The 26,241-nt window shown below is 43.7% G+C and overlaps 1 protein-coding gene across 8 annotated transcripts in view; it reads left to right on the forward strand.

The window, feature by feature from the left end:
• Positions 1-26,241, forward strand: part of LOC118509213 — a 69,735-nt gene that overhangs the window by 34,506 nt on the left and 8,988 nt on the right. For all 8 annotated transcript variants that reach the window (XM_036049489.1, XM_036049487.1, XM_036049491.1 and 5 more), the window contains 5 exons: positions 1,795-3,820; positions 9,146-9,279; positions 9,614-9,761; positions 21,907-22,080; positions 24,946-25,105. In XM_036049489.1, the coding sequence (XP_035905382.1) occupies positions 3,406-3,820; positions 9,146-9,279; positions 9,614-9,761; positions 21,907-22,080; positions 24,946-25,105 (1,031 nt within the window). In that variant the 5' untranslated portion in view covers positions 1,795-3,405. The remainder of the gene's footprint in view (positions 1-1,794; positions 3,821-9,145; positions 9,280-9,613; positions 9,762-21,906; positions 22,081-24,945; positions 25,106-26,241) is intronic.

Genomic DNA, 26,241 nt, shown 5'->3' on the forward strand with positions numbered 1-26,241 from the left:
AGTAGAATAGGCTCACAAGTTGTTGCGGGGCGCAAGTTGTGTGAAAAAGAGCACGGGCATGAGTGTTTACAACATATAAGGAAAATTTAAATTAACCATTAATTAAGTAGAGAAAAACATGAACAGTTATTACAAGTTGTTAAGTTAAGTTTACGAGTGTGTTCCATGAAACTTGTGGGCCTGTTCTACTCCTACTCCTTAGCCTTGAATAGTAACGTCTTGTATTCAAATTTCAATAAATTTTTATTGTTTTTTTATTCATAACTAACATAATTCAAATTAGATTACGAATTAAATACAACTCACGATGGTCTGGAGACAATTCCTTCTCTAAACCGTGAAAGAGCACGTTATCTCGGTGGAGTTCAGTTATTTTTTTATTGACAGCGTTTTTATTAAGTTCAGGAAAACGATTTTACACAAAAATACCAAATGATTTTATTCTCAAATAGTTTTTAATAAATCAATAAAACATCATTTTCTAAATTGGTCCGCATTCTAACCTGAAGCACTGTTGATACCACTCAAGAAGTAAACCCATTACTATACCCCCGAGTAGCATTGCGAACACCGTACCGTACCAGCATGGTTGGATTAACTTAACAATTGGCGCTTGTTCTCTGTGCAAGAGTGTTAAAGATTTTATTGATTCCCCGCGCTGCTCAGTCTGGTCAGTGGACGTTAGAGTGCGTTAAATTTTATCACCACCAACAAAACACGGCAACGAAAAATGTCGTACGAAAATGAATTAACAAGCAAAACATTCTCACCAACCATTCCAACGGACATCTTTATCGGCTCATTAATGCTCAATGGGCGAGACGCCAATCGTGTCGAACATGTTGCCTGATACCGTGAACCAGCAGCGACACAACACACACAGCACATAAGTGACAGCATATTGCACACGAGCGAATAAATTACAAATTGAGCTGCCCATTCAAAAACAACAAAGCGTTTCCAGCTCTCGGGAAGCGCTTGTGCTAAGCTAAAATCGAATTACAGATGAAAACAGCATCAAAGATTCGAATAAGCAAAAAAAACGATTACAACTCTCCGTGGAAAGTTATGTTCTTAATGATTATTACCCTTTTGGCCAATGGGGGTGAAATGGCGTCGAGCGAGCGTAATTGCTTGTTTCCTTGCTTTCGCGCGGTCGCGCTTCTTCCCGGCACAGGGTTTTGATAAATGCAGCGCTATCGTAAGTCACTATTAAATTAGTGCAACAAACTGATAAAGACATATTCATCGCAGAAACATAAAAATTAATGGGCGGGCGAGCTCGCGTCCATTCTTTGGCGTAATGGCACGCATTTCGTTTGCTCGCAGAGGCAAACAAAAAACGCCAAGGAAACCGATACAACCCGGGACAGACGACGCCCCACGTAGCAACTGACTGACCCCCGGGGGTGGTTTCTGTCTTATGCTTTGCCTTGTTTTTTTTTTTTGTCTCTGTCTCCATCTTCTCACCTTTCACCGTGCTCCGTCCCAGCTGCTTTCGTATTGTTTTGAGAGGTAAAAATGGTCCCTCTCCTTACGTTGCTACCAAAACCATGGCGCGGTGTGTATTAAATTATCAAAATCCCATGTTCTCCCGTTGTCGCTGTCGCATTAAGCGAAATTTATTCTGCCATAAATTACTAGATTGCTTCTTCGTGCTTGTCCCGCTCATGTGTGCGTGTTTGAACACGCTCATGCCTTCGATCTAAAATCCGGCCACATTCTCCACCGGCTTTTGCGCACAAATGATAGTCACTTATAATTTTTCCTTTTCTTTTACTTTCTTTCTTGCAGCCAACCACTGCGCGGATGGCGTCACGCGCACCACACCGTAGGACAAACAAGACGTGAAGACGACAGTTTAGCGAGTCGAAAGTTGTGATAGAATTTTTGTGCCAAAATACTACATGCTGCAGAGGCGCATGCATCATCCTCCAGTGGCCATTCGCACAAGGGCACGTTGCAACAACGGACTTTACGAGCAGAGATGTAACATACCCTCTCGATTTAGATTTTACGTGTGTGCGTGTGAGTGAGTGAGCGAACCTGTAAGAATAAACCAGTAGCAAACAGACTGGGAGTATTAAACCCACTAACGATACACGCGTCATGTCATCGAATTTGATGCCGAGCAGCAGCAGCAGCAGCAGACACGCTTATAGCAGCAGCACGTCATAACTCATCACAGTGATTGAATTTCATTTTGAATGACCCGGGTAATACTCTACGCACCATTATGCAAATGGGATCGCGTGGCAATGCAATAGTGCGAACGAATCAACAAATGGTAACCGTCAGCCGGCGCTCGTAACGATCCAGCGAACTGTGAACCTGCCGTACCGTAGTCGTATTGCTCCCGCATGCCGGCCAATTTCGCAGCGCCACGAATTTCGACCGGGACATGGAGTTGACGAAGGGTACCAACATCATCAAGCTGCTGTCTACAGTCGGGGCGTCTGTGTCTGTGATATGGCAGCCGTGCACTTACTCCAATAGTATCGCGGTGTTCTACTGAGCCAATCTTCACCAGCAGCCGCCTGTCAAAGTTTGACAGCTACAGTCGACATCAGCACGAATCGTAGTGAAACCCTGGCGGTCAACTCTTCATCGCCTCAGCACGTTTGTCATATAAGAATAACCAAGCGAAACAAAACGAAAAACAATCGAAAACAACCCCAAACGCCATTTTGAAGCTGTCAGAAGAAGGTGAAGATGTATCCGAACTATCCGACGGCACCACTAGGTACATTGGGTGGAACACAGTGCTTGTACCGTAGCTACCCGAACCTGCCCCAACAGTCGTCTGCGTCGCTGTCCTCGTCCTACCCGTTCGCCGGTCGCCCGAATACCGGTGTTGCTGCGTTCCCCCAGCAATCGATGACACTTCCATGACACTACAGCTACCGACAGCAGCATCAACAGCAACAACCACCTCCACAGTCCCACACCTACACACAGCAGACGCAACAGTCCCTACCGAAACCACCCGGCACCGGTACCAGCCCGTACCAGTCGGCGAAGAAAAACAATTGCTACTACTGCAACAACAACATCAACCTTACCTGCACCTGTCTGTCCTCGAGTGCGTTGGGCTACTTCTACTCAACCTCGCAGACACTCCACTCGTCCGCCCCGTCGACGCTGAACCGTCGCCGTTCCTCGATCCGTAATCCGCCGAGTGTATCGTTTGCCACTGGCAACACTGTGCCACCACATCAACCATTCTCCTACTCGTCGCTGCCTCGTTGCCGGGGCAACGCATCCACACACCACTCCCGCACACCGTCAACCGTTGCCGTCGGTGTGCAGATACCGTCGCCTCCAACACAACCCACCCAACCGGCTCCCACCGGACCTGCCCCAAGACCTTCCCAGCAGCACCAAGAATCACAGGTGGATGAAGCAATGCTGGGTCTGGTGAGTGACGGCAAACCGCTCGGTGCCGACGATCCGCTGCACGACGATGACGAGGACGATCTGGACAATCCGAATGCAGACTCGCCGGCACTTTCAGCCTCGCCACCGCCCGCTCCACCTCCACTGCCACCGCCCGTTCGCAACGGATGTCAGCGGTGTCGGTTCTCGATGGCTTCCGCCAACTCGACGCTGAATCGATCCCATCCCCATCTTGCCAGCGGAACAGGTACGCTTGGGTCCGGATCGGTTGGTAGCGGCACACTGCCACGTGCCCATCGCGGCACCACGAATGGGGGAACGCTCGAGCGCAACCATATGGCTACCAGCTCGAGCCATCTGCATACGGCGGGAGGCGTGTCGGCAACGGCTGCATCCGCCGGTACCGGGAACGGAACATATCCTGGTAGGTATTTAATAAGTAGCAAACAGACCCACACACACACACACACCTCAGAGAGCGAACATTTGTTTGGCGCCTCCTGTCGACTTCCTGGAATCGAAATTCATACACCACTTCAATTTTCAGATAGATGTTCCCCGAAAGGACACAAACATGATGCGGTCTTATCCGATGCTAAAGTCAACACACAAAGCATCCGCCTGCAGGCACATATTTTCAGCCTCAGAAGCTTCCTTTCCGCGTTCCCTTCTTGCAGAGCAATATGATTAAACTGGGAATCAAATTAAAATGGGGGCACTCGGGCTGAATTCTAACTGCGTCCGTTTGTGGGAGCAACGAAAAGAATCCAACGTTTGAATCGAGGATGACATGTTTCTCATGAATAATTAATTTCCTTCCTCAGTTATTGAAATGAAACAAGAACGAGAATGAGGCGCGTTGGGATTGTACGTGTACAAGTAGCTCAGCTCATGATGGGTATGGGGACAGACATTATGGTCGAGGCGGCCATTGGATTGAAATTGAATGAAATTGTATGATAGAATGATGATGGCATGTTCGGTATGTAGCAGATATCTTCTGCTAAGCCGGCTGGCTGTTCATCTGTAATGTTTTCTCCCGGCCCGGGCAGCAACCGCTCGCCAACAATGGGCTTCAACCTTGCGGGCAGAATTGTGTCGTGTGCCAAGGATATTTGCAGAGCATCATGGTGAAGGAAGATTTCGTCCTTAATACGTATAATCTACTGTGGAAAGTTCGCTGCGATATTTGCAATGAAAGACGTCCGCTTTTTTTTTTGGTGTGTGTGCAAAGTTTTCGTCAAACCAGCTTTATCATCGTGAAAGCTCGACGTCATATCATATTGTTTGAATAGATGTGCCGGACACCGATTCCAGGGAAGAGCTTTTCAAGATAATGATAATATCGCGTATAATCCCTGGTGGGCTTCTACTCGTCATTCTTGCGAATTGGTTTTACTCCGGTTTAGATGAGATCCGGCCGTGTGCCTGGGGCATTATCACCGAACCTACATATCTGATGATGGTGGCACAATTCGTGATGAAGATAATGATAGGGTTGATGCTCTAATTTGCAACGGAACGTCCCAAAAACTGGCAGCAACACCTTTGCCCAGCGGGTGCTCGCCAAAAACGGGTTGCGTCCTCGGGGTCTGCTGACGATGCAGTTTTGTCTGGGGTAATTAATATTCCTGACCAAAACTGGTGACGCTTAGCAAAGTGATAGCGACAAAACAGATCCTGGAACTGCTGGACAATCGGGCACCGAAGCTTCATTGCACTTTTTGCAATCCTTTCGACCTTCAAAGCTCACCTCGGGAAGCAGTGGCGCAGAGTTCATCCGCTGTGCAATCTAATTCAAGGTAAAAGCTTTAATCCATTCGCTCTAAGCTTGTGCTCTACCGAAACTCATCTACCAAACGATGGAATGCCGTCGCCGTAAATAGCGAATTGGATTAAATTTATGTGGCCCAGGGAGGACAATTTCGCGCCAAGCTTCACTCACTCTACGTACGGTACGTTGTAGGTGGAAAATTATGCCTTCGTACTCGTTGGAATGCAGATTAAAGTGTGTGACCATGTGCACATATTTCACACCACATTTGCAAATCGTCCCCGAAACAAACAAAAAATTGCACAAATGTCACACCAGTTTGCGCGCTTGGGTGTTGGTTTGCTGTTTCATTGAGCCCTTTCCTACCCGTGGCTGTGGTTGATTCCTGGGGTCGGTGAAGCACCCATGGGCCAAGGTAAGCAATTTCAATTCCAACGACCCATAAACTGCCAAAAACACCTCCACAACCCCACAGAATCAGGCTGTTTGAGTTCATAACAAAAGCGCTCAATTATGTGTGTTGGGTTGCTCCGTGATGGTGGTGGTGAAACTGCTTGCGAAAGCTTGATTAGGGAAGCGGGATATGAGGCGGCAAGTGTGTGTGTGTGTGAAATGGGAATTGCAGAGTATTTTCATGCAAATTGATGCGATACTGCAGTGTGAGCAAGTTGTTACGCGCGGAATGATAAATTCGGCTTTGTGCTGGTGGTGGAGCTATGTTTTGCGGAAGCGTGCTATCTGTGGTAGTAGCTAAGCTACAGAGCTCTTTTGCACGTGGTGCCGCAGGTAAAGTAAAGACAGGATTTATTACGTGCGTAGTTGAGTGTGGATTAGTAGCATTTATTTTTTTGCCTAGTAAAGTTTTTAAAACATTATCATTCTAACATAACTTATGACTTAACATGTTAAACCATGGAACTCTTGCGATTTGAGGAGTTAATTTAGACACATATTTCGATATGATCATATTCCTCAGAAGCTTCAATACAATCTTGATTACACTAGTGTTGGGATATTTGGGACTCGGAAGATTCGAAGATCCCATCCCTACAATGATTTCAATCGGATTGGATCCTAAATGACAGATATGAATTCAATTTGATATCGTTTGGGATTCGATTGGGATTTGGTCGGGATTTAATGAGGATTAGATAAAAGTGATTAGGTTGGATCAGGGATCAGGATCATGCAGGGTGTATGAAGCATCATTGAATGAATTTGGATGCATCACTCTTAGCAAAAAGGACAACTGTCATATTGGGAGGGATTCGGATTCGGATTCGCATTCTGAGATTCGGATCGCTTATAGGATTTGGATTGGAAGATTCCAATCCACACTGGGATTCATTTGTACCATTACTAGATCACAATATGTTACATTTTAACTGATCAATGCTGATCACCAGAAATAGAAAATCTTAGGCCAAGGAGACTTTGGTGGTTGTACTCGTTAATTGTTTCACACACTCGGAACGGTGAAGCTTCAAGCTTGATAATATTCGAGATAAAATTCAGCTTCCACGAATCAATGCCGACAGCAACAAATATTTCATAGCATTGATCAATATCTGCTCATCTGTTAGTGGAGGTTACTGGTCGACGTGGCATTTTATGTGCTTCTCGTACTGAAATAGTGCAAAAATTCCAAGACATCCCCTACCTAATTCTATGAGCGAGCTGAAAATTTAAACATAAATCATAATATGTATACCATCCGATCAATCTATAACAAACTAAAGCAATTAATGCTTTGGCCATGATTTGTCTGGCTCAATCAATATGCTTCATTCCGACTCTCGAGCATTCTATTTTCAATATGCAGCATTCCAGCTTGCCGATACTAAAGTTATTGTTTCATACGAAGGATGCCTCGAACGGATTCGTGGATGAGTTATCTAGTAGTGGAATACACGAACTTCTGGAGAAGTCTCAGAGGATGAATCGTATAGTAGCAAGGATCAAACTCTAGTAACCAGTAGTAAGACGAATAATAGTTTAATCACGTAATAATGGAAGGTATGAAGTGCAACTATTTTGTGCATCAAATTCACAAGCCCGACACACTTGAATAGGAAGAGCTCCAACATGCATTTATATTATGAGCAATAAATGACGTTTCATAAACGAGTTCAATAGCAAAAAGTTTCATCAAAATAACAAATTAAATAATTCCTTTTATATGTGAGAATTTAAAAAAAGAGTTGGGTAATTTTCTGTACCACGAACAAGTTCCTACCAACCCGCTAGAAGCCCACTTTAAATTTTTCCTAACACAATGACCTAACCAGCATTAAAAATTCGAGGTTTGTTTCATTTGTTCATTCACCGACAGTGCCCAGTCCAGCTAATTAACGGTGCTGCTACCTCCGGCCAGCACAAAGAAAATAAAACAAAGAAACTCCCCTGTAAATTGTACATTAATTTTCCCGACCCTTTTGCAACCGTACCTGGCGCTTGGTGCGCCTCGAAAGCAAGCACCTATTTGCTGTAAATTGTTTTTGATTACAACTCATAACCTGTGGTGAGCTTACGGCAAAGCAGGTCACTGTGTGTGTGTGTGTGTATGTAAAACTTTGCCTCATGAGAAATAAATGAGTACGTGTGGGTGTGTGTGTGCGAGAGTTTTGTGACTTTTGAACCTCAAGTTGCTGCACATAACTTTGCTCCTTCTGTGGGAAAGCACAACTACAGCGACGGTTAAATTGTGGTTAAAAAAGTTTCAAATTTCATAAAGTGTGCTAGCGTGGGTTTTTTTTATGTATTTCACACACCCATGCGCATTGTTACACGTAGTGAGTGTCCAACCTCAAGAGTCTCTAGCACTATGGTAACAGTGCAAAGTTGCTGCTGCTACTGCTTGGCAACCCATCACTTATGCATATGCTCAACATTTTAACGGTTGCATACCGGAGTCTCGAATGGGTGGTGATGGTGAAAATGAAAACGGCAATCTACCAGAAGGTGTCCCGTTTTGGAGGCCTAAAAAAACGTAAGCGAAACATTTGATTTATGGTTTGCAAACGTGAGAATAATTACAAAACTCTATTATTCATCATTCCGGTGGGGGTGCATCATGTGTTCCTTTTTATGTGTGATTGTCACAATAGGCGTCACCACAGTGGAGAGAAATAGCTGATAGAGTCCTACCACTATCTGACCGTAACATCAACCGCCATATGTCCAGTCCATCTTTTTAGCGGTGTGATTATGAGAATGATTGATAAACCACACAATGGCCAAACCTCAGTACGCTAATCGGATGTGCCCATGAGTGATTATTCTTTCCCGCATCGCGCCGCACGTGTTGATTGTGTTATGTTAAGGCAATTAATCAGCCACATTTACACAATTTGCTAATTTTTATGTTCACCAGGATGGAAGAAACAAATAACAGAACACAAAGAGAGGGTTTTTTTTTTTTTGACGCTTATTTGTATTTTTTTAATTTAAACAAAAATCGTGTGTTATCATATAAAACAAGGTTGAAACACACCGTGTATACATCGCTTTAAATTCTTTTCATCACACGTACCGGCGCATCGGTATGAGAATAAAATTTTCATTCTGCACTGCCCCGCGAGCAATCTGACGCATTGATTTTTGTACCTTTTTTTAAGGCACACGTGAAAAGAATATTAAAAACTCAATCGCTAGAATAATGTTTAAAAAGTAACAGAAGTAAAAGGGCGAGATCGATGCCCTCGGCACATCGGTACACGCAAAATCCGCTTGGTACGCCGCGGAACGTATAGCATCGAGCGCGATTCGCTTTAATCTTTTCAACGACGACGATGCAAACGCTCGGAACGTGTGCTGTACGCGTGGTAAATGAATTTTTGATCGAAATTTGATACGCCGTCCGCCCTTTCTTTCCCGCTTTATCGATTTCGATTAAAATGTCCTTCGTGTTCGTGTGTGTGTGTGTGTATGTTCATCACTGATTTCCCGGTTTTCCACTTTCCCATCCCCAAACAGGATACGATCGAAATCGGCTGCTAGATGAGGAAGACTCGGCATATCCGGCCCTGCTGGAACGTGAGCTTCACTCGCTGCATCGGAATGTTCCCGCGCTACGCCGTGCCGGTGTCGATACGACCGCAATCCGACAGGTAAGAACACGACATTGGCGGGTATACGGATAAGCATTAAAATGTCTCAATCGTTTGCGTGGTCGTTTCCCCTTTGACTTTGTGCCAGGGCCGCAAACGCATGGTGCCATCTGCCACGCACCATTTGATTCGCAACCGATCGGTTTTCACCATCATAACGGACAGTCGTGCACAAAATGGTTTGATTGTTTGTAAAAAAATGTTTTCTCTTTCTCTTTCTCACCGGAAAACGTATCATTCTTCGGAAAAACACCACCCGCTCGGTTGCACTTGCTTCTTCACGGAAACGCGCCTGAATGTATGCAACGCGGATGCCGTCGCCGCCGGAGCACAGCACTTCTATCCGGATGGTGGCTGGGGCTGGATCGTGTGCGGAGTCGCATTTCTGGCCCACGTTCTGACCACCGGGTTCCAGCTGTCGTACGGGTTGCTGCTGCTGTACGCGATACGCCATCTGGGTCACGAGGTGAATACCGAAGCAGGTTAGAAACGCACGAATTTATACATAGTTTTTTGTTTTACTTTCTTTCGACCAACAAAAATCGCCGTCTTTTTCCAAAACTCGTTTCGTTTCGGCACGAGAAAGTCTTCGTGACCGAACCACGATACAATCCGTTTTGTGCACGAGCTTGCGCAACCCATCAGCAAACACTGGATGTTGGTGGAAAATATTTAGAATTTCCATCGAAAAGCACGTAGCACGAACAAAAAGGGGTACGGCCGGCAAATGTGGCAGAAACATCACATCCAGCCAGCGAAACATACTGGCCGGTATCAGACCCGGCGTACAATTGAAATGAAATATTTACCAGCTGTTTTTTCCCCGATTCTCAGTCTCCCAGGGGCATGATTCTTCAGCGTTACATAGTTTTGATCGCGCTCAGGACAGAAGGACGCAACGAATGCAACGAGCACAAACAGCCCTTTTCCGTTCTGGCATTTGTTGTTTCTAAGTGTGCGTTTGTGTGTGTTTGGAAAACAGGTTTATGCTTTGCTGTACAATTTGCTCAACAATGTTTCACACCGTTTCGCATGTGTCCGTGAAAGACGCGATGATGTATGATATGTAACGCTCTTTTCCTCTAAAATGCCCCTGGAAAGTATGCAATCATGGTGTTTAATTTAGCATCGAACGGTGTAACGCACATTGATTTCGGCTCACTTTTGGATGCTTTCTAGCTCTTTCAGACACAGAGGAAATGCAATTAAAATTTATAACAATAAGCTTAACCACTTATTATGTTATTATCGTTGTGAGATCAGACAAAACTGTACCATTATGAGTTCTTTTTTTTTCGATCTGCTTCCGACAGGTACGAAACTTTTGCCGTCGGAAAACAGAAGCGTCGAACACGATAACTAGCTTTCGGAGCTTACAGTTCGTCTCACCCCTTTGTTCACTTCACTTAAATATCAGATTAGAGAAAGTTTGTTTTCCCCTTTCGCCTCTAGCCCACCTCGGGATAGTGTTTCAGACCGGAAAAAGTTCCTCGTTTCGTACATGAACAAAGTAGTTTTTTGCGTGTTGGTGTGTTTGAGTTGAAGTGAAAAACTTTCCAACTCCCCTCCACTGTTCTCATTGCCAGCTAGCCAACGACAGTACGCCTTCCAGAGAAAAAAAATAAATAAATAGATAAAGTTGCTCATGAATTTTACACTTCGCACCCAAAAGCTGTGCACGTTCGTCCGTGCTTCCATCACGAGCACGGCTGGTAACGCTCACGTACCACGGTACCGAGTGGTAACATAAATCAGCGCTGACGATAGTGTTGGTCCCATCGTCACCAGCGGCACAGAGACCAGCGGACACTGTTTACTATCACATTCGGTAGACGTTTCGGTAATAAATAGACATAAATAAATATTATAACTTAATTTATTGCATTCAGCATCGTTGCTACCGTTGCCGGTGGTATGGAAGATGCTACACTCGTGCCAGCCTGAGCTGTCGGGCTTAGTCGAGCTAATCTGTCCACGAAGGCTATTATGCTTCCGTCTTTTATGCCGCAAATGAGAATAAAAACTTCGCAAAAGGACGAGATTGTGATGTGCGTGTGTGTGTGTGGAAGTATGAGGATGTTGTACGTGCCGCACTTCAAGCGTTAGTAATGGACTTGAAATAAACGCAAACTTATTACAATGACCTACCTAGTCGATAAATGATGCAGCAAAAGACGATGCTTTAAACGGAACAAACGTTGATGAAGAGCTTTCCATCAGTTTAGATCGCCCGAAATATGCTGAAGCATGCCGATTTCTCATGATTTGGAACGTGCTTTGTGTGTCTTTTGCTTGTTTGCTTGAACAGGGAACAGGTTCAAGCTATTGATTCCTCTTGGAGTGATTTGATTATTTTCAATCTCTGAGGTGCAAGTTGTTGCGTTAGGATAAAGTAATTTCATCGTATACTTTTGATTCTTAGGGCAATTTTTGATTGTTTATTTCTCATTTCTTTAAATTGAATTAAAATACATTACTCGGCTTCTGTTTTAAAAGGAAGAACACAAATTTATTTTTAATATTTTTAATAATTCTAGAAGAGTAACAAAAATATGAAAGTGACAAGACAAGAGCTTTTCTTAGCATGATCATATTTTATGTAGCATGAGTCCCATTATTTACTTAGCTCCTCTTTTGTTAGTTCGATAACAAACCGTTGTTGAACCGACCACGCGAAGGAATGGTCGATTCGGAAACCTCCGCGCTGATTCCTTTTACTTTATTAGAATCGCTAGAGTGGGGCAGCTAACCTTTTTTCCTGGATAACCAGGAGAAGTTTTTAACAGCGGACTAGCGCATCAACTAACGCAGTGTTGGACAACGGGAAGGACCAATTTAAGCGGTCAAACGGGTTATCCTTTTTTCTTGGATGACCAGGAGAAGTCTTTAACCGTGGACCGAAGCTGGCTAGTTTCACCTTATTCTTTCGACGGAGTGAGGAAACACCAAAGAAGTGCGGGACCAACATCCGTACGGAAGTCAAAGGTGAACTTTTCCCGAATCTATAAAAGAAACTTTGGCTAATGAAACGCACAAGCTTCTTAGTTGAGGTCTGAATTGCAAGTCAAAATTATTCTCAAAAATTCTATCTCATGCACTAAAAATCCGTGGGAAAAATTACATGAAATAGCATTACATCGTTCTTCTTCATCCTAATTCGGGTACGCCGATACGTTCCATCTTTGCCTATCCGTTGGCCACTGTAGAAGGTCTGTTTACATTTGTCATGGGCAAATGTACATCATAATGATGCCGCCGCAATTGCAGCTAATGTTAGCTTGTCGTTTTATGATCATTCGTGGAGATGTTGTTTATGCCTTGTCCTTATCTCGTAAAACGTCGGACATAAAGAAAACATGTCTCGCCGGTCATAAAGAAAACATATTTCGGTACACGTCCTTCACTCCTTTGCTACACGGCCGGTGGTATAATTGTAATTTTCCTATGCCTGGATATTTTATTGATTTTTTTAACCGTTCATTTATATTTTTAATCATAAAATACAAACTGTTGATTGAGCTTGTTTTGAATACTCTCAAATATTTTCTATATCATCTATTCCTTTTATTTCTATATAACTTTTGTTTAATATTCTATTCTAAGTTCTTTTTCGAACTTTTTTTCTTCTTTAAGAATTTTATAACTAATCAATAGCTCCACAGTTTCAATACTTTTTAACTTAAGAAAAAACATTATCGGTGGGTCAATACCGTGTCAAGTCATCATACTGCTTAGTAAATTTGAGTGATTTAGTATAAAAAATCAAATTAAAAGTTGTAAAAAACAGACGATTTCAAAGAATCATTACATTTGTCCGTGGGTTTTTGGCAATGACCCATTCATTTTGGCTTTGCGTCTGAGGTCTCTGCACAGTTTTCAAATATTTGAGCATCCTTCCTACAGTTTTTCTTTGCTATTGTTCGAAGCAAATGTCTTCAATCTCAAAAGTGCTCCAATTATTTACATTTTCTGCTAAAATTTCTTAAACAAACGAAACGTTATTCATCTTTGATCATAGCATAATTGTAAAACAAAAATCAAAATTCATCCAAACAAGCTTTCTCCAACACTATTCATCAGGATCACAACAGATTGCACCAGTGACCATCCAAACAAAAGACAGGATGGTTTCCCCCCTCCCCCCCTCCCATCTCCTTGTGTATAGCTGAATCCTTCACGCTGCCTGCTAATCCAATATCCAGATGCTGACCGGAAGCATTAGAAGGTGACATAACAACACAAATGTCCTAGCATCCCATTTCAAAGCGTTGCCCTACCAACATCACCTCGGCTGACAGCTGAAGGGCAAAAGCAAAGATAAACCAAATGAACACTTTTCCAAACTCCGGAAGGAAAGGAGAAAGTACAAATGATCGCATTTGTAGCAAGCAATCCGTTTGTTTTTTTCTATCCGATCGCCCCTTCTTTCAACTGAAAACGGGAACTTGAAAACGCAAAAGGAAGGAAAAACTTCCCCACAGCATCAAACAAGATTAAAACCCTTACTCAGTTTTTTGGCAAACTTTGTTTTCATTTCGTTCTGCTTCCGTTTTCGAACATCGAAACGCCCGTCTTTGCTGGATTCTTTTAGTTTCAGTGCATTTTTTTGTTGTTTAGTTTGGGTTGCACAAAAACTGCTTCCGGGTTGGGAGATAGAGAGAGAGAGCGACCTGATGGTGCAGTGAGCGTTGCTCATAACAGCAAAACTTACGGTTCAAGTTTGCCCAAGGACATGGAGACTGTGAAATACTCGCCCGCAGCTGTCGTGCAAATTCCATCAGGAAGTAGGGAACATACTCTGCCGGTGGTAATGCTAGGATGAGCATCTGCGTTACATAGTTGTGGTTGTTCTTCAACAGCCATGAGCTATGTTTGCTCTATTTATTCATTACTTAAAAGCATTCACAAAGCTATTGTTAGCCATTGACATGACTAGCAGATAACGTGTTTTTCGTGCATTATTATCAACTTTTTCCTCGGCATGACATTAAACATGTCCGTCATCAATAATGTTCAATTTCCAATTACAAAACCGATGTACATTAGGGCATCAAAACCTGATGTAGATTGTGTGTGCGTTTAGCTCATTGATAGCAAATTCCACAAATTACGCTACAACTCAATCATCCCTCAAACTCCCACTTAACACTCCTCGCACACCGATCGATTAAATATTCCACCGTGTTGTGGCAAATTAATCGAATTGAAATGCTTCCTGAAGCCACCACACGTCACCTCGGTTGACAGGGCTTCAAATACACGTTGGTATGCTAACGCCTAGTTTTGTAGGAAGTACAGCAACAACCAAAAAAAAAAAGACCAACAACCACCACTCACAGTTAACCTAACCTACTAACGCTGGGCTCGGTTAGCAATCTATCATGGATCAATCATTCGGAGCATTAACAGTGGAAAGGATTCGTCACCACAGCAAATCCTCTCCCGGTGTAGCGATGTACCTCACCACCACGTTAGGTCGTGCAAATTTGACAGCTTTCTTAGCGTGTCTATGCGTACGGGCGTTCTTTTTTTTTTTCTTTGCTGCGTTACAGGCTGAAGCTCTCTTCCAACCACAACCACATGTCGTTCCAGTTGATTGATGACTACATATCGTTAGTACGCTCGCGTATTTGCACGCATATCCCGCCGAGAAGTGCAAAGCTTACCGCGGCGTTACGTTGAAACACAGCGCGGCGAAATCAACGGAGATAAAGTGAATGCTGTAAGCTAGATTCGCTTGCTCGATGATTTGAATTTTATTACGATTGGTTTTGTGATGAAAGCGTGTATTGGAGATTGGCTTTGCTGAAGACTGACAAATCCGGAGAAATGGTTGTCAATTTTAAATAAATTTGTGATCAATATGTTGCATCAGCGCAAACGTTTCCTGCTGGATCAAGAATGTTAGCAGGCTTAAGCTAATAAAGTGGATTGAAGAAATGAGCAAACTGTTCAAATTCAACTGATGCAGTTGATAATTTTCAATCTTTGCAAACATTCGCACAGCGTCTATCACAATCATTTAAAATTAATTGATAACATTCTTCATCGCCCCAGAAACATGGAAGTCATTTTATCACCTTCTAAGAAAAATATTCCTCCCAGGAAATCATAACGCTTTCCAAAGTTTAACCTTAGGCCATCGTTTTCCCAGATCAAATTCAATTCCTTCCTTGCTGACTTCCGCAATGCCATAGTGCTGTAGGCTGCTGCCACGAAACAACACCAACACCACTGACAAATACCCTTTTTGGCTGGCATTCGGCCAACAAAACTATGCCCATAATTCATCGACCAAACGCGAGCTCGACTTCGGTCCAGCCAGCAGAGCAACAATAGTAGCCGGCACCTTATGTTTCGGTTGTAACGCGATGGAATTAAAACGAAATAGCCGGACCGGGTTCCGCTCATTTCCCATGGGTGACGTTTTTTCCGTGGACTGTGTAAAAAGTACCAACCGGTCCCGTAACAACCATCGAGCGGTTTCCAAACTGCGTACACACATAGTTGGCATCGGGCCATTCACAACCACAAGGAGCAGAAGAGAAAAAAATCGGGCAAATAGTCAGGCCGACACAACCAGCTGCTAGCATCTGTGTCACACACACAAATACTGGTACGCACCTCATCAGTCATCACGGGATCGTCGATTTGATCGTTAGCGCAAACAACGCTGCGGAAGCCGACGGAAAGCAGAGGAAAACAACGCATCGAAAGGTTTATTTGTTGTGCAGATGCCCAAAATCTGCGAACTGGGAATTGGGTTTTTATTCTTCCACTGTTACGAGCCCGTTTTACCGCACAATCACACTTGCGCCGTGCTGGAACTGGATGTTGTTTTCGACGATGCATGGCTGTAAAGTGAGTGAGGGTGCGAGAGGGGAAGTGTGGGAGGGTGGCAGGACACCTTAACAATGCCTTCCTATTCCGCGAAAGGACACCTTTGGGAGTGCCTGGCAGTGGAGTTTTCCCCCCTTCTGCATCAGTTTTCCGGAAGAGGTTTTTTTCGCTCTCTCAGTGTAGTGAAAATGGAGGCGCCTGGTTGCTTTCACCCTAACGGATGGAGACGCCCGGTACTTTGAGTACTTCACTTCGATAATGCTTTTTGAAACTTTTGATTGCTTCCTTTCACAAAGCCGTCCGAGTGTACCGCTGGCAGCACCTCTGTACTGTTCTAATGTAATGAATATTACATTCGAAAACAATGTTTTTCTCGTAACACAGCAAACAACACTTACGAAAGTGAAGAATGTTTTGCTAGCAGAATTTCGTATCGCTTACTCACTCGTACGGATTATGCTACACTTATCAACAGCAAAACTTCAAGTCTTTTCTTTTTCGTTTCAAAAATCTGTTTTCCATAAGCCCAACATCTCGTCATCGGCTTGTTCGTTGCAATCGATTTTCCATGCCCACCAATCCAATCATAAATCCCCAACCCGTCTTTGTCGTGTTATTGTAATTTTGCACCACCTTTTACCGGGCAAAATATGCCACCAAGCTTGTTTGCTCTCTGTTGTACATCGACACGTTCCCGCAATACATCGTTCGACTTGGTTCGCTCCTTATCGTCTTTGGAACTGCGGGAAAAAAACACTTCCCACCGTTGACCACATTCCAATTTTGAAGGTTTGGTAAGTAGGGAGAGAAAAATACATAACGCCCTGGAAAACAATCTTGCGTCGTGGAGAAAAAAACACGATGGTTTGAGTTTTGTCGCTCGATTGTCGAAAGATGACAGCATTCCCAGGAATTGCTTTTCCAAACAAACGATAGCACATTTAACGGCTTCTCATTGGTGAAAGATGGAAGCTGTGGTAAGAACGGTGATAGGATCGGGCGTATATTTAAATTGGAAAGTGTATCGGTTTGTCCTATCGTTTGAGAATTGGGAAAGCGGTAGCTACGTTCGCTCTTAGTGGATGGCTTTTTACTGCTGATGGAGCGTTAATTTTTAGAACAAGCAATCGAGAAAACGCAGCACTTATTGTGTTTGGCCTGTTTGAGCTTCATTAACGCTAAAGATAATGGTTTCACAATTTACGTCCATTGGCCACTAATGGCGGGCCACAGGATGGTTTACGAAGCAGTTTTGAGAGACTGTTGAGTGTGAAGATGATAAATTTAGCTACACGTGCTGATGATTGACTTTATACTTTAAGAGAAAAAGATAACCTTATTATTTTAACCAATTTCTACATTTTTGCTCAAGAAAAGCTATGGATATTCTTTAGCCATTTTTGACTTCCTTGACTTGGTTTTACTCGTATCAGGATCAGTGAGTCCTACGAATGAAGAGTCAGTCTGGAAGGAATTTGATCTTCGGTTCTGCCGTGTGAAAACCGGCGTCGCTATCGCTTTGGCCACCCGATCGCTCTAGATATCAAGTTGAGTAAATAAACTTCAAATATTGCGTGCAAACGCTTTTTGCTTTTGACAATTTAAACACTGATGATTGCAAACATTACTCTAAAATGTCCCATAAACTTTGAAAAATCACTAACATCACTGAAAAGCATAATCCCTTTCCCGTGCGATACTCTTCTTGAACGATAAATTTCGACAGTTTGACAAAATGCTCTACAACATTAGCTACCGTACGGATGACTCTCCCCGGGCGAGATAAAGTACGAGCAAGCGTTTGTTTTTCCCGAGAAAGCGCAAGATGTCCTCCTTTCATTTCGTCTTAACTTCCGTCATAAATCAGTCGACACATACACACACACACGTACAAACTCCTTCCAAGAAGACGAAAGAGTTTGACCGAATCCGGTGCAACGATGCAACGAAGCTAACGAGTGTACAAAATGCATGGTTTCGATCGTTTTTAATGCTTTCCCGAACCAGCACGCACGGGTAAACGGAGCGGTTTACAGAAAAGGAAGGTCAAAAACAGGATTTTTCTTGTCAATTTTCACCCAGCATCGCACGGAACCCACGTGGTGACAGCAAACGATGCCCCGGGTGCCATGGCTTGTGATCCCATAAATACCGAGGGCAATGTTAAACCACAACAACAACAGGAGTCACACTCACACGTACACAATGCAACCAATGTACGAGGTCGTGGGGCCATGTTCACCCGTGCGATGCATGTTTAGGACGCCAGTGTTACAAACACTTTGTGCGGTTCCAAGAAAGGCTCCTTGCTACGGCTTCTCAGTTATCCCGCTGTGAACTGTTGTGCTGGAAGTGCGGCATCCGAGTAAACCATACCTTTGCGCTTAGCGGGTCGGTTTTCTTGAAATGAATATCCTTTTCCGTTGAACGGTTTGAACGGTACGAATCGCGGTCACAGCACGCTGAGCGCATTGATGGCAAATGCAACATCCAACCGAGCCACCAAGAGTTGGCCGAAGAGAGAGGCAGCACAGCACATGCTAGAGGCACATTTGACGCCACAAGTCACCGTCGTTAGACGGTGGTCGTGTGACCGAGCGCGAGAATAATGTGCTTTCTTGTGTGGCTTTTTCTATGCACTTTGCTGTTGCACGCTCTCTAATGTGCATGCACTGGAAATGCGTCTGATGTAAATGCTGTCGCTCTACTTTGTTTCAAAAAATGGATTGTTGTGCTACTCACTACCATCGCCCGCAGTTTGGTTATGAATGTGTCTTTCACAACATGCTGAAGGTTTCAAGCAGGGCATTCCTTTCATGATGAAAGCGCATCTTGTACAAATGGAGCTACTTTCACGTCATGCACCACAAAGATTTTGCTGGTTTGGGGACGAGTCGTTTTTGCTGATGCAGTACGAATGATGACTGCCATGACAGTGATTGGTTATGAATGTTTTGCACTTGAGTTGCCCCAAATAAATAAAATATGTTCAAGAAAGCGGTTTTTTCGTTTCGCTCAATCGAAAAAAGGCGTGTGTGTCTCCATGGTTACAACAGAAAGTGACATAACACAGAATCTAAACCTTCTAAGGCGTATTATTGTTATACCTCGCACTGTACAGCATTTTAATTATGAAGACACTTGTTTCATGATCTGAGAAACTCTATAAATAGGCATGAATAGATAAGATAAATAGGATAATAAATAGGACATCAAAAAGATAGACAAAGCTTCATCTTCTTCTTTCTTGGCCTAATCGAATGCCATCCAGGCTGTCTTCCCGTACGCAATACGCGAAGACAGTGTGGAGACTGTTCTGCTACGAGTAATCCATGTGAAGGAAACCAGTAGTAGCCTGTAGTTGACCAAATCCTTGACCAAAGCCATGAACGAGACGAAACTCTGAAAACTTTCTCTAGGCTACCAGGGTAAGAAGAGAAAACAAGTTCTACAAGTTCCCTGAAGTTCTACATTTTGAATTGCAAAGACATCTCATATGTTGTCAGTAATTGAACGTTAAACGAAATATCTGTTTTGTTCAAGAAATGTTTCGTCAACATAAATTTAAGCATATTTGATTATAATTATCCTTATCTTTATCTTTATTAAATGTAAAATGTTCTCCTTAAAGGTTAAAAAACTAAAAGCTTAAATTCTAACTTAAAAAATAAGAAAAATACTCAGGTCTCAAGACAGGAAAGAGTTTGGGAAAGGACATTGGATATCGTGTAAAGCAAAGGAACAAGAGGATAAAAAGGAAGAGTTTAAGTCAAAAACATGAACGATGTGGTTGAATCGTCGAAGGCAACCACGGAAACGGATCTTCTTTAGCTTACGACTCTAAGAGGTCTTAACCTCATGCCTCCACAAGACCTTTCTTAGCTTTTCCTTAGCTTTTCCCAAAGTTTTGCAAAACAATTCTTATAGTGTTAAGAAATATCTAAACATTCCATGCATAACTAAACTAGATATGATGACGATGGTGATCCAACGCCGGTGCATAGGTTCGGGTCGAAGTTATAATATCTTAAGAAGTAGGTACTTTTTTGATATTCAAAGTGGAGATCTTAATAGAGACTCATGAGACCACCCATTTAGCACTTAATTTACTTAATTTTACTGATCAAACTCTCCTGAGGCCTTTTTATGACTACCAAAATTGGAAATTAGTGGTATAGATTTTTACCAAGGGCAACTTGTGACGGCGTATCGATCTGGCAACTTGATGAGGGGTTTGGTGCATCTAAGTTTCATGATCACCAATTATTAATATGGTTTTTCCTACCCACATCTTGCTGAGGTCTTTGATCAGTTACAGACGTACCTCTTTCATTGTGAATAAGTTGCTGCAGCAAGCATGTAGGGATCACGCTAATCACGCTAATGAGCACTTTCATGTTTCCCATAGTGAGATCCCTTCCGATCTGAGAATTCATACGTCTTCTCACCAAAGATATGTTAAAGATTCCAAAGTTCCAAATCATTTAAAGATAAATATGTATATTCCAACGAAATAATGTCAACAGATGTCTTATCAATTACACAGGCTGAATCCCTGAGATAGTACGAAAGGTTCCTGATAGTCTTTAAGCCCCCTTTCAAGGTTCCAACAAAATCAAAATCAAATAAACGCTTTCAATAGAAATTTGATACCAAAGTTTACTCACGATAACCTAAACTAAACTCTCTACAATATTATTCCACTCGAAATCAAACACTCACCGCACACTTTAAGCCCAAACCCATCAATTAAAGCGACCTACAATTCAAACCAGTCGATCCACTAATGTCCTTATCGCAAATGATTACCCAAGCAAATCGTTTCGTTTTTGTTGCCAAAAATCAAATACTCATTCCCACTGCTGCTGCGGACCATCGTTTAGCGAACGCAAACATCGGCCCCATCAAAAGCCCCTTAACCGCATTCGTCTTCGTCTCGGTGATGCCCCTCCCCCCCCCCCCCCTATCAAAACTGGGCGCGTACGTGAGGGGTGAAAAGAAATCACAAATCGTCGTACTGGGAACAACCCAACAGCCGAGCGGTGTGCCATAAATTGTCCCCAAAAGATAAACTGTTAACCACTTTCACACGCCGCACGCGTCACGAATCAACCACGGCTGGGAGCACCCATCCAAGGGCTAGTTAGTTGAAAATTTATGCAAATAAATAATGGCACAAAAAGCCACCGTGCTGCAAAACGTGCGGTCCTTTCCGTCCCGGACGGATCCTTCCCATTCCTTCCGTGCTGTTGCTGATGCTGCTGCTGCTACTAAGTGTATCCATAATTCAGCCCATGAATTAGATGAATCCATTTTCTCCATGTTCCGGAATGGGGCGGTGGTGGCCGTCACCGAAACGGAATGCGACGAATAAATAAATAAATATAAATTCATATTGAAAAGCACCACTTGGCCACACCACCGGGAGGGCGACTTCCCGGGATGATCGTCGGCACAAGAATCGACTACGTGAGCAGGAATCTCCTACGCATTAGCAATGCTTTCTGGCGACACAGAATGGCAAATAAACACCCCTCTCTTAGGCCCACGCACCACATTGTTCGAATGTGTTTTGCAAGCAAATGGTCTTTCCATTTGATAATTTCAATTTTCGAATTCTTCACCACGCAAAGGCGCATGATCCCTGGGCTAAACTGCAGAAGAAAAAAAACCCGACAAAACGAATACCAGCATGATGCATAATTCTATTACCAATTCTTATTTACGCAGAAACGCTTCTATTTCTCCCCGAACACGTTGGGTGCTTTATCTCTCGTCTCGTTTCAGGTTGGCTCGGTCCGGCCAGCTGGGCCATGTCGCTGTTTTCGGCAACGATCGTTGTGGCGCTGTGCCGTCGAAAGTCCACCCGGTTGACGGCAGTGCTCGGTGGGCTGGTCCTTGCGCTGGGCATCCTGTTCACATCGTTCGCCACCCAGCTGCATCAGGTAGCGTTCAGCTATGGTAAGTGTAAGCAGCGAATAGCAGCCTCCCCCCCGGGTAGGTTGTATCCTTGAGGATATGAGTCAGCATCGTCCGCACCGGCGAAGGTGCGGCCAGCGAATAGGGATGTTTTATTTGCATGTTTATGAGCTGTTATGCTTGTGTCCAATACTGCCGTAAGACAAAGCACCGATAAAGAATGTTTTTCATGGTATGATACCGGGGAGGATACAGAGCAAAAAGGACACACAGACACAAGCAAGACGTCGATGTGCAATAGATAGTGAGATAGTGAGATAACAACAGACTTTAACAAACGATATTAGCTTCGTGAGAAGAGGCCACCTCCCGGACACTTGCTCACGAGACACTCTATAAAGCCAGTGTTTCATATCAGAAGCTTATGTTATTGTTTTCGATGCTCGAAACCGATCCCTGGTTTTTGCAGGTTGCCAGTTCAAAAACAACCTCACTCTGTCTCTGTCGCGTCCCTCAAAGCATCCATTTGGCACCGTGCCCACTAATAGTCGATGGTGGCGTTGGTTATCCCATTTGTGGTTTGTGCAGCGCCACAACGCCCAAGAAGTGTCCTCGTTTGAATAACACGATAAATATGCATGCGGATGTGTTTCAATTATTCATGCAACATACCACTTGGTAATGATTTTTACCCGTGCGCAACTCGGGTTTGCTCTGAAGTAGTTTACCGTGCGAACAAATTAACAGCGACGAATAGCAGCTTGTGCTACAACCGAATCCTGCGCTCGAGCGGAATGATTAATATTCGAACGAAAAGCGGAATAAACGTTGTTTGGTGTAATTAAATAGCAGCTTAAAGAGCAAACAGTGTGCGTAATTGCATACTTTCCGGGACTTACAAGGCTTGCGGCATGTTAAACAATTTTAGTATCAATTTCAGCACCGGAGCGATACTCCTATCGGCGAGCTTACTCTTAGAGTTGCTCTGAGTAAAACGCCTGAAAGTATGCAATAAAAAGTTTAGTATCACTTTCGGACGATGCACAGCGTTTTAGGAGACATTTTTATCCCGGAAATGTTTGGTAAATATCGTGTCCTTGCTCTGTGACTCATAATTCGAAGCGCATATTGCATACATTCAGGCGTGTTCATTCAGCATTGAGAGATCTTTACACCATAGACCAAGTGGTCCAGCAATCTTTGCAAGCATTCTCTCAAAAACATAGTAAATATTCCTTTACATCTGGCACGTATGATCTTCGGACGATTTATTAGCGTCGAATGACAAGTGTATCTCATACAGCCTTTTCTTCTTCGACATGATATCAAATATAAAGCTCTTAATCAAGCTCGTGACATTCATTACTGCTTCATATTCGCTGTATCATACTATCCATTGCACACCTTTATCTTAACAAGCAGAGAATCCCTCCTCATTCGACACCTCTGTCATCGCTCAACAAGTATTGCAACATATGTGATACGCTCACATCTCTCTCTCTCTCTCTGTCCTATCTACCTATTTCAACCACATAAAGCATTTGAAACTGCATCCAATTGCAGATTGGTCATGCTGCCCCCAGTCTCTAACCAGACCGGATGCAACTGTAACAGTCCATTGTGCCACGGAGAATTGCTTTATGGGGAATTTTAGTCCATTTACGTGGCAACCCATTTTCGAAAACTATAATTCTTCGGACATACACACATACAGTCCCTCCACCGGCTCTGGCTACCCATTGTGGATTGTGCTACAACAGTATCGCTGTCCTTTATCCTATCCTGAGCTGCTACCTCCCAACCGGATAAAGAGCACTAGCACCACTAAAAAGGGTGAATGGTTTTTATTTGGTTTCACAGAAATTATGGTCACTTCGAGTGCACCCATCTCACCGACCCGTTTTCGGCAGTGTAAAGTACTACACTTCCTTCCGGTACCTGTTCATACCAGAACCTCAATTGCGTAAGCTTTATGGACTGTAAGGTACGACGGTATGTCCTTTCTAGGTGGTAGTTTATATTTTTCCCTGTTCGAGCTGTTACAGGACCCATCCCAAGTTCGCAGGCTCTAGCGCTACTGCTCCCTTCGATTTGTTTTATTGCGTTCCGGACATGTACACCGAACGCATCCAGCGCGAAGCACACTGTTTTTGAACTACCACCAGAAGACACTATCTTCATCAGCAAGGCTCCGTTTAAGGTCATGTAGAGTTGTGAGGCATTATGCCCGGTCCCCAAACCGGGTGGGCGCTGTTATGGATTATGTTTCCACTTGCTGTGCCCCATCCACGGCCAAAGGATCGACTTACCGTTTCGTTCGTGCCCATGCCCGCAATGGTATGGTTCGTTTCATTCCAGTGACCGAGTTTTGGGCGACAGAAAAGGCATCCAACCCGAAAGAATGGGCAGGCGTACGATTAACCCAGATACTTTCCGGTGCCGGTGCGATGCGGTTCCATCTCGTTGACCGTGGAATTCAATGCCGTGCGTTTTTTTTTTTCATTTTTGCTCCTCTTTTCTACCGCACACTCTCCGTAACTGTGAGCCTTTTCCGAGCTCGTTCTTGGGACATTGTTACCTAATTCCTACCGCCATCATTGCAGCAAGCAAACTGGTGCCATAGCGTTGGTGGCGCTCGGTAGCAGCAAACTACTGCATACCGGGCCCATTCCTTCTCCAACACCTCCACTTCACAGCCAGCATCAGAAGCGTGCTAGAGAGCCTTGTGTCCTTTCTATTTCCTCAGCTCACTAATAACTACTGCGAATGGTTTCTTCCTCCTCCGTCACATGCGTCACTTCTCAACCGGGAACGTCATCTTTCGTCAACCGACATCATCACTATCGACATCGACCAAAACCAACCGCACCGCATCGTTGTGCGTCGTTCTGCCAACCCGGGACACAGGCGTCATCGTAGGCATCGGGTCGGCCATGGTACGAGAGTCGGCCGCCGTTATGCTGGGCCATTATTTCAAACGGCGGAGACAATTTGTCGAAATGATCACCATGTCCGGTGAGGGTGTCGGTGTGGCGCTGTTTTCCGTCATCCTTAAGGAGGGCGTCGGGTAAGTACGACATCAGAACAATTCCATAACCCGTGCTTAAAAGAGCGATTGTGTTTTTTGGAATAAAATATCACTATTGAAGTTCGTTTTAACTCACTTTACTTTATAACAAACAAAACTAAATCCGGCTACGGCTTCGTCCCTAACTTTTGCTACAACTTAATAAAATCAAGATAAAAGTAACAAATCCCCAGCGTGTGTCCTTTCTGCATTTCAAGGTTTCACAGCGTTGTCGTTTTTATCTCCCGCTTCGAAGGCTTATTGCATGTCCGGTACCGTTACTGTATCTAGTGGACAAAAAAAACTACAACCCACATACCTAGCAAGAAACTTCATCGTAAGCTTCATTCATTCTGGCCAACGGTTGCCATTCACTTGACAGTGTCCCATACACAGTCCACCATCAGGCACCATCCAAAGGAATTGTCCTTGAAAATACTTTCCACCACGACTTACTGGCAACTGGGCGGAAGTAGCTTTAATCAGCACAATGATACACACGTCTGTGGCTCAGTGATTGATACAAAAAGGCAACGAAAACGACACGCCGGCTAGAACCGTTTTTCCGATGTGAAGGAAATTCATTATCATTTCCGTTGCGTCCGTTCCGACCGTTCGTTAGTTGTTGCTGGCTTGTGTGATGAAGTAGTTTGTGCTTCCGAGCCGGCCCGGGAACGAAAAATTGGGTTGCTTTTTCCTGGCGAAGAATAACAAAAATGTACGATTAATTGTAGGTAGTCAGTTAAGCTGAACCTACTGTTCAGCTCGTGCCACAGTGAATAAGAATCGGTTGAATGGATCTGACGCATTTGGCATATCGAATGAAGCAAACAAAAAGTATCTTTCTAGGATTGATTTAATCTTGATGCAAAACATAAACAACTTGACGTGTAGTAGTTCTGGTTTTACCCCCCTGAAAACTGATTGCTTCGGATTGCCCTTTTGTGAGATTTATTTTTCCATTTTCTCAATCTATCACGCATAGCTCTGCTTTAATCCTATTCAAGGAATTGCCCCCAGAAGAAGGGTTGATACGATGTTTCGCACAGTGGGTGAAAAATTAGTTACCATTTCGAGGGAAAAGGATGATTTTTCCAATTCTAAGTGACCCGGAATCAAGGGTTTCGAAACAATGT

Source organism: Anopheles stephensi, chromosome 3 (genome assembly GCF_013141755.1).
Source record: "Anopheles stephensi strain Indian chromosome 3, UCI_ANSTEP_V1.0, whole genome shotgun sequence".
Lineage (NCBI taxonomy): Eukaryota > Metazoa > Arthropoda > Insecta > Diptera > Culicidae > Anopheles > Anopheles stephensi.